We start from the raw sequence: 9624 nt of genomic DNA, 5'->3' as shown, positions 1-9624 counted from the left end.
TAATACTGCTTGAACATCGGCAGGTGCCTTTGACCATTTTAACTGTCGTCCCCTGTTTTTGACAATATACATTGTCTAATATTATTTGCAGTATTACATATTTTTACCACAGTCAGATTTTAAAATGATCATTTTATGTCAAACTGACATTTCTTCACTTCAGTAACATATGTTTTATTTTATTAAAATTATAAACTGGAAAGAGTTAAATATAACTTCCAGTAACCAGTAAATTGTCTGTTAGCAAAACAGAGCTTGTTTCCATGTTTCTTCATTTTTGTTCAAACCTCGGATGAACACTTCTCAGTATGATACGCTCAGCAACTCAATATGCTGTATGTGGCTTTGCTCATTAGGATCTATGTAGTTGGATTTTATTTCTGCTTTTGTATGAAGAAATTAAACAGTATGTGCTCCTAGATTGAAACAGGAATATTACTTTAGTTATGTGGTGAGAGCTAGATCAGTATAGATTAACTAATATGGACACTAGGAACATTCTGGGCTACTTAAAAAGTTTTAGAAAAAAAGTCTGCAGATGGACAGTCTTTGTTTCCTGTATTCCATGTTTGGTAAGGTTTTATTGTTCTTTTCCACTGCTATTTGAAAGACTCTCTGTAAAATGTAACTTTTTTTCTTTCCGCTATAGATCTCAGCACCTGGGGAGGGACAACATCCCACTGCAGGTTGTATATTCCTTTTCTTTTTCTTTTTGAAGGGGAGAGGATATTGTTCTTTCACAGTGGCTGAATTAGCCCTAGTCTATCTTAAATCTTCCCATCACCACATTTTAAACGCTAAATAAAAATGAGTGCATCTACAAGGTACCCAATTCACAGTGCTGGAGCCTGAAGTTCACATCTACAGGTATCACAGGTACATACTGATAGGCTCCCACACATTACATTGCCAATGTTCCTGCTCACTGACATAGTAGAATCACCCTTGTGGAGTACAATACTCCTGCTTGTTCACTCCTTTGCCTCTTTATTGCCAGTCAGAGCCAATTATGGGTTGTTTTCTGTGTAGCATTGACATCTGTGCTAGAAATTTGTCTTTGCCCATCAATTTCACACAGACCACTGAACAGCCCTCAGCTGGCAATAGTTACTATGGACCTGGGCTGGCTTTTTGTTCAGTGACCTAGATGAAAAAGGCTCCATAGCCCATTATGAATCTCCATAGCCATCTTGTCATCCTTCCAATCGTGATTTTTAAAAAGCAGTCTCTGCAACTCAACAATATTAGAGAAACAACTTCAGTAAACCAGAGAGACCTGAGAAATCATGAGGAATCACATAAATCAGACAGGAAATTCTGGGTGAAATGGATATGTTGGTGTCAGGATTAAAAATTTGAAGTGGAAAATCTTACTATGCCCCTGAATTGGAACAGGGATTTGAACCTAACTCTCCTACATTCCAGATGAGTGCCCTAATCTCTGTGTTGGTGGGTATTCTGGGTTGGGTTTTTCCAATCAGTTCTGTTGAAGCTGGAGAATGCCTGGGTTGAGAATCCCAGGAGAGCTTTGGCTTGGGTTGCTCAGAAGCCTCACTCATTAGCAGTGGGGCAACATCAGGGCTTTGCATGTGCTGACTGGTCGAAACTCAGGCACCTATAGGGCTAGACAGAAGCTGAGTGGTGGTTTTCAGAATGCCAGTGGCACCTAAATGTTGGAATCCTAAGTACCTTTGTGAATGTAGCTTTTAGTAACTTGGGACCAAAATCTGTTTGCTTTATTCATCTGAGTAACATAACTACTTTTGCAAGGTGAATAGGATTTGGCTCTGATTTAGGGCCAAATTCTGCCACCTTTAGTTAGATTGAGTAGGACCTTACTGCCCTAGTAATTTCTACTCAGGGAATGAGGTACTATTGTTGGTATTGGTAGCAGGATCAAGCACTTTATGTCCAGATTTGCAAGAGTGCTTAGCATATTGGGTGCACACGTGATGATGCTCTTCACAATCTGCCCATTAGTGATTTCCATTTACTACCGCTAGCAGAGTAATATTTTTATGCTAAGAGTGAAACATGTGTTGGACATTCTTTCTGCTGCTTATTGATAATAGCTTTTTAGTATAATATTTTGATGTACTTTATATACATGTACATAGGCTTGAGGAAAATCATTTTGATAGTTGATGGATTCAGAAGACGTTTGAAAAAATCATAATCAGTCCAAAACCTACTTTCCTTGATAGCCTCAGTCCATCCAGGCGGACAATGTGTGAACTTGAAGGTACATTTTGTTGTAGGACTATTTTTCTTCAGATTTTTAATTGTTATGGTTACTTAAGCTTGCTGTGCATTTTATGTCTTTGCTGCTTTGTAGTTTCCTCATTTTCTTGTCCATGATCTGGTTGAGAAACAAACAGTTGTCTGGCGATTGGTAGCTATGTGGGCAAAATCCATACTTGGTGTGAAATCCTGGCCCCTTGAAGTCAATGGCAAAACTTCCATTAAAATCCTGATAGAAGTCTGAGAGATAAACAATGTAAGTTATGCATCAGGTGTCATGTAGTTAACTACTCATTACTAACATTGCACTAATTCATCGAAGCATATGTTAAGTCCATATTTAAGTGCTTTCTTGAACCTTGGCCTCAGTAGTGATTCAACCCAAGTCTAATATATGAGAGCAGCAGAAAAACAAGAGCATGTTTAAATAAAATAGTGGAGACCTACTTTATCTTACACCTGTTAGTTGCTTCTCCTGTTATACTCCCTGTCACCCTCTGTTGTCAGTTGTACTTGTTTTTCACAACCATTAAATGTAAAATGGTTGCAAGTTTCATTGTTTTGTTACTTATAGCCATTATTTCAGATATGGGACGCTTTACATCACAAATGAATTCATCCTGAAATTAATCCTTATAGGATCCATGTTTAGAGTTCTGAAACGATTACTATAATCAAAGTCACAATTTCATATTCTCTTCCCAGTTATACCAGTGAAGGCCCACTGGAGATGCACCAGAATAACTGAGAAGAGAAATTGGCCTACTTTTGCACATATAATAAATTTAGCACATTCTTTTAAAGCTTATACCGTATATTTTCAAAAGGTAGAACTTCAAAGTACCTGAAATATATGATTGATTTGCTGGCTATTTTCTGGCCACACGTCTATTATTGTTGCCCACCACAAATAAAGTCATGATAAAACTAAAACGGAAATGTTTTAGGCATGGTGCATGTACACAATAGGACAGGCGACCGTACCATATTTTAATCTGTATCTATATAAAACATTTATTTTAACCTGCATAATGGGATTATATAAATACATAGAATATTTGATAGAGTGTACTCAGTGCACTCACCATGAAAATAAAACATTAAGACAGGATTTTTTATGTCCAAACTTTTTTTAAATATATGTATTTCTTTGTCTTGCAGTATTACATTACTATGAAAAACAAAATACCAGTATGATGATCTTTTCTCCTCACCAAAAATATTCTTATTACAATTAATAATCTTTCCCAGGCTTATCTAGGGTTTTCACCGCAGTGAAGTATTTTATAAAAACATCATAGTACTTTGATTTGTAGATTCCCTAGATTTGTTTGCATTCATGTCTAGTGCACATAGCTTGTCGTTCAATTCTCCAAGTGCCTTCTTCGTAAGTACAGTGACATATAGTGCATTCATCAGTCTTCACCTCTCGGCCAGCTGGAATGACAGTGGTTTCGGCAAAGCAGTTTGGGCCTAAAAAAAAAAATAATAATAATTATATATAAGCTGTACTGGAGCATAATATATTTAGTTTTTGCTCCTTAATACTGCAGACCTAGTATAAAATTAGTAACAAAAAGTATGTTACTTTTAATGTCATTTAGTTTTGATTTTAAAAACAGGATATTTAATTAGAAAAGGGAATGAGAACCAGTTATTCTTTGTTTGTACTGGGGTTTTGTATGCACATTTCCCCTCCATTCAGGAATATGTATAGGTGTGCTAGTTGTACAGTATTTTGTAGTGAGATCATACACAGCCATGATAGACATCTGGGCAGAGTCTTTTCCTGTAGATAAATACAGATTTCAGATGTGAGAAACACTCCGTATTGTCCAGAAAGAGTAGAACACTATAGCATCGCTACAGGTTATCAAGCATTTTACTTTAGATTTTACTGCTTCTTCCACTGGAAACATGTTTAGAATATACTATAATATTTGTAAAGTATCCAAGCTTTATTTTGTGTTAGCTGAGAAAATATTTCTTGTCTCCATTATAACAGCATAATTTAAATCTGTACCGCCCCCTATGCACTCTATATATTGCTACGTTAACCAGCAATAAGCAAAGCACCCTTTTTTAGGGTATGTCTACACTACAAAATTAGGTCGAATTTATAGAAGCCGGTTTTATAGAAATCGGTTGTATACAGCCGACTGTGTGTGTCCCCACATAAAATGCCCTAAGTGCATTAAGTCGGCGGACCGTGTCCACAGTACCGAGGCTAGCGTCAACTTCCGGAGCGTTGCACTGTGGGTAGCTATCCCACAGTTCCCGCAGTCTCCACCGCCCATTGGAATTCTGGGTTGAGATCCCAATGCCTGAATGATGCAAAACAGTGTCGCAGGGGGTTCTGGGTACGTGTCGTCAGGCACCTCCCCCTCTGTCAGAGCAACGGCAGACAATCAATTCGCGCCTTTTTACCTGGGTTACCTGTGCAGACAACATACCACGCCAAGCATGGAGCCCGCTCAGCTCAGCTCACCGTCACCATATGTCCTCTGGGTGCTGGCAGACGTGGTACTGCATTGCTACACAGCAGCAGCTAATTGCCTTTTGGCAGTAGACGGTGCAGTATGACTGGTAGCCTTCATCGGCGATCTTGGTGCTGGCAGACGTGGGGCTGCATTGCACACAGCCGCAGCCCCTTGCCTTTTGGTAGAAGATGGTATATTACGATTGGTATCTGTCGTCATCGTACTGCAGTGGCTGTCACTCCTGGGCACCTGGGCAGACATGCTCAGTCCTATCGAACTGTCTCGACGATGATGGCTATCAGTCGTAGTATACTATTTTCTGCCAAGCGCCCAGTATTTTGTGCCAAACACCCAGAAGATGCCGAGGGCTATCAGTCATGCTGCACCGTCATCTGCCAGCTTAAGATGTAAAAAATAGATTTGTTCTGTATTCATTTGCTTTCCCCTCCCTCCGTGAAATCAACGGCCTGCTAAACCCAGGGTTTTGAGTTCAATCTTTGGGGGGGGCCATTCTGTGTGACAGTTGTTTGTGTTTCTCCCCGATGCACAGCCACCTTTGTTGATTTTAATTCCCTGTACCTGTACGCCATGTCATCACTCGCCCCTCCCTCCGTCCGTCAGATACTAGTTTCACGCCTTTTTTCAGTCCAGACGCCATAGCACTGGGATCATGGAGCCCGCTCAGATCACCGCGGCAATTATGAGCACTATGAACACCACATTGTCCTGGAGTATATTCAGAGCCAGGACATGCCAAAGCAAAACCAGGACCAGCCGAGGAGGCGATTGCAGCGCGGCGACGAGAATGATGAGGAAATTGACATGGACATAGACCTCTCACAAGGCACAGGTCCCAACAGTGTGCAAATCATGGTGTTAGTGGGGCAGGTTCATGCCGTGGAATGCCGATTCTGGGCCCGGGAAACAAGCACAGACTGGTGGGACCGCATCGTGTTGCAGGTGTGGGACGATTCCCAGCGGCTGCGAAACTTGGTGGGGCGATAGACTGAACCCATATCCCTATCTTGGCACCGGAGCACCAAGCCACTGAGTACATAAACTGCAAGGGGTACTTTTTAATGCTGCTGCAAGCCGTGGTGGATCACAAGGGACGTTTCACCAACATCAACGTGGGATGGTGGGGAAAGGTACATGATGCTCGCGTCTTCAGGCACTCTGGTCTGTTTCGAAAGCTGGAGGAAGGGAATTTCTTCCCGGACCAGAAAATAACCGTTGGGGATGTTGAAATGCCTATCGTGATACTTGGGGACCCAGCCTACCCCTTAATGCCATGGCTCATGAAGCCGTACACAGGCAGCCTGGACAGTAGTCAGGACCTGTTCAACTACAGGCTGAGCAAGTGCTGAATGGTGGTGGAATGTGCATTTGGACGTTTAAAAGCGCGCTGGCGCAGCTTACTGACTCGCTCAGACCTCAGCGAAAAGAATATCTCCATTGTTATTGCTGCTTGCTGTGCGCTCCACAATATCTGTGAGAGTAAGGGGGAGACATTTATGGCGGGGTGGGAGGTTGAGGCGCATCGCCTGGCCGCTGATTACGTGCAGCCAGACACCAGGGTGGTTAGAAGAGCACAGCAGGGCGCGGTGCGCATCAGAGAAGCTTTGAAAACGAGTTTTGTGACTGGCCAGGGTACGGTGTGAAACTTCTGTTTGTTTCTCCCCCCCACCCGGTTCACTCTACTTCCCTGTAAACCAACCACCCCAACCTCCCCTCCCCACTTCGAGCACGGCTTGCAGAGGCAATAAAATCATTGTTACTTCATATTCATGCATTCTTTATTAATTCATCACACAACTAGGGGGATAATTGCCAAGGTAGCCCGGGATCGGTCGGGGAGGAGGGAAGGAAAAGGACACACTGCAGTTTAAAACTTTAACTCTTATTGAAGTCCAGCCTTCTGATGCTTGGGCAATCATCTGGGGTGGAGTGACTGGGTGGCTGGAGGCCCCCGCACCGTGTTCTTGGGCGTCTGGGTGAGGAGGCTAGAGAACTTGGGAGGAGGGCTGTTGGTTACACAGGGGTTGTAGCGGCGGTCTCTGCTCCTGCTGCCTTTCCTGCAGCTCAACCATACGCTGGAGCATATCAGTTTGATGCTCCAGCAGCCGGAGCATCGACTCTTGCCTTCTGTCTGCAAGCTGACGCCACCTATCATCTTCAGCCCGCCACTTGCTCTGTTCTTCCCGCGATTCAGCCCACCACATCTCCTCTCGTTCATACTGTGCTTTTCTGTAGTCTGACATTGACTGCTTCCACGCATTCTGCTGTGCTCTTTCAGCGTGGGAGGACATTTGGAGCTCCGTGAACATATCATCCCGAGTCCGCCGTTTTCTCCTTCTACTCTTCACTAGCTTCTGTGAAGGATAAACATTTGCAGCTGGTGGAGGAGAAGGGAGAGGTGGTTAAAAAAGACACATTTTAGAGAACAATGGGTACACTCTTCCACGTTAAATTTTGGTGTTCACATTACACAGCACATGTGCTTTTGTTACAAGGTCGCATTTTTCCTCTTATATTGAGGGCCTGCTGGTTTGGTATGAGAGATCACTCACGCAGTGCCAGGCAACAGATTTCGGCTTGCAGGCAGCCATGGTAAACCACAGTCTTTTGGCTTTTTCAACCTTCATAACATGTGGGAATGGTTTCAAACAGTAGTGCCCTCATTTTCCATATGAAGCACCTGTTGCGTTGGCCATTTAAAATGGGTTTGCAATGTAAAAGGAGGGGCTGCGGTTTCCAGGTTAACATGCAGCACAAACCCAACTAACCCCTCCTCCCCCTCCCACACCCAATTATCGGGGATGATCACTTCACCCTTCCCCACCACCGCGTGGCTAACAGCGGGGAACATTTCTGTTCAGCAGAGCAGGAAGGGGCACCTCTGAATGTCCCCTTAATAAAATCACCCCATTTCAACCAGGTGAATCATATCACCCTCCTGAGGATAACAAAGAGCGATAAGGAATGGATGTTGTCTGCATGCCAGCAAATACTGGGACCATACGCTGCCATGCTTTGTTATGCAATGATTCCAGACTACGTGCTATTGGCCTGGCGTGGTAAAGTGTCCTACCATGGTGGATGGGATAAGGCAGCCCTCCCCAGAAACCTTTTGCAAAGGCTTTGGAAGTACATGAAGGAGAGCTTTCTGCAGATGTCCCTGGAGGATTTCCACTCCATCCCCATACACGTTAACAGACTTTTCCTGTAGCTGTACTGGCCGCGATTGCCAGGGCAAATTAATCATTAATCATTAAACATGCTTGCTTTTAAACCATGTGTAATATTTACAAAGGTACACTCACCAGAGGTTCCCTGTGTGCCCTCAGGGTCTGGGAGCACGCCTTGGGTGAGTTCGGGGGTTAACTGGCTCCAGGTCCAGAGTGATAAACATATCCTGGCTGTTGGGGAAACTGGTTTCTCCGCTTCCTTGCTGCTGTGAGCTATCTACATTGTCTTCATCCTCATCTTCCTTGTACCCCGAACCCGCTTCCCTGTGTGTTTCTCCAGTGACGGAGTCATAGCAGACGGTTGGGGTAGTGGTGGCTGCACCCCCTAGCATGGCATGCAGCTCCGCGTAGAAGCGGCATGTTTGCGGCTCTGCCCCGGACCGTCCGTTTGCCTCTTTGGCTTTGTGGTAGGCTTGCCTTAGCTCCTTAATTTTCACGCGGCACTGCTGTGCGTCCCTGTTATGGCCTCTGTCCTTCTTGGCCTTGGAGACCTTTTCTAATATTTAGCCATTTCGTTTACTGCTATGGAGTTCAGCTAGCACTGATTCATCTCCCCATATGGCGAGCAGATCCCGTACCTCCCGTTCAGTCCGTGATGGAGCTCTTTTGCAATCCTAGGACTCCATCACGGTTACCTGTGCTGATGAGCTCTGTGTGGTCACCTGTGCTCTCCATGCTGGGCAAACAGGAAATGAAATTCAAAAGTTCGCGGGGCTTTTCCTATCTACCTGGTCAGTGCATCTGAGTTGAGAGTGCTGTCCAGAGTGGTCACAATGAAGCACTCTGGGATAGCTCCCAGAGCCCAATAACATCGAATTCCATCCACACTACCCCAATTCTGATTTTATCGCTAATCCCCTCGTCGGAGGTGGAGTAAAGAAAGCGGTTTAAAGGGCCCTTTAAGTCGAAAGAAAGGGCTTCGTCGTGTGAACGTGTCCAGGCTTAATTCGATTTAACGCTGCTAAAGTCGACCTAAACTCGTAGTGTAGACCAGGCCTTAGAGTTCACAGAAACATGTTTGTTTCCAACTACAAGGCAGGAGCACTGCATAACAATAGTCTCTTCAGGCTGGTGCACTACCCCTTATAAAACACTGTTTTTGAGTTTTCTTTGCAAACAAAAAGTAGAAGCCAACTATTTGTGGAGGACAAATGGAATGATCCATATGTTAATTTGAATAACACTCTCTTGGGATAAAAGAGTATCATTTTGTTCAGGGTATGTATACCAGATATACCACACCTGTAGGCTGAGCTAGTGCGTAATGAAATTAATGAGTTCCAATGGACACTGGATTAGACCCTTAGGTATCTGCTACAGGGGCAACTCTTCTGTGGTCTAATAGAACTTCCAAAACTCAATTGTACTTTTTAAATGAAGATGAACTTGCATAATTTTATTCTTTGTTTATTTAATGACTGACCACAACTCAGACAACTAAAATGTTAGGCTTTGTTTTTGGATTCTTGCTCAAAGTTTTGCACATAATACAATTGCCATCGCTCACCAAGTTTAAAATCGGCATACTGCATTTAAAGTATCTAATTTTATGGTGGTACCACTTTGTTCTCTGACCCTTTCAGTTTTCACAAGCTAAGCATTACTTGGCTGGATCAGTACTTGAATGGGAGACTTCAGCTACTGCAGGAAGTGAT

The 9624-nt window shown here is 43.6% G+C and overlaps 1 protein-coding gene and 1 long non-coding RNA gene across 5 annotated transcripts in view; one reads left to right on the top strand and one right to left on the bottom strand.

Moving 5' to 3' along the window:
• Positions 1-722, top strand: part of LOC117872649 — a 13811-nt gene extending 13089 nt beyond the window's left edge. Inside the window, exon 3 of the long non-coding RNA XR_004644544.1 lies at positions 650-722. This is a non-coding gene — a long non-coding RNA (uncharacterized LOC117872649). The remainder of the gene's footprint in view (positions 1-649) is intronic.
• Positions 13-9624, bottom strand: part of VWC2 (von Willebrand factor C domain containing 2) — a 116469-nt gene continuing 106857 nt past the window's right edge. For all 4 annotated transcript variants that reach the window (XM_034761323.1, XM_034761321.1, XM_034761324.1 and 1 more), the window contains exon 4: positions 13-3714. In XM_034761323.1, coding sequence (XP_034617214.1) covers positions 3563-3714 — 152 coding nt within the window. In that variant the 3' untranslated portion in view covers positions 13-3562. The remainder of the gene's footprint in view (positions 3715-9624) is intronic.

This window comes from Trachemys scripta, chromosome 2, assembly GCF_013100865.1.
Source record: "Trachemys scripta elegans isolate TJP31775 chromosome 2, CAS_Tse_1.0, whole genome shotgun sequence".
Taxonomy (NCBI): Eukaryota; Metazoa; Chordata; order Testudines; family Emydidae; genus Trachemys; species Trachemys scripta.
The sequence above is the reverse complement of the archived record's forward strand: the minus strand, read 5'-3'. Positions and strand labels throughout refer to the sequence as shown.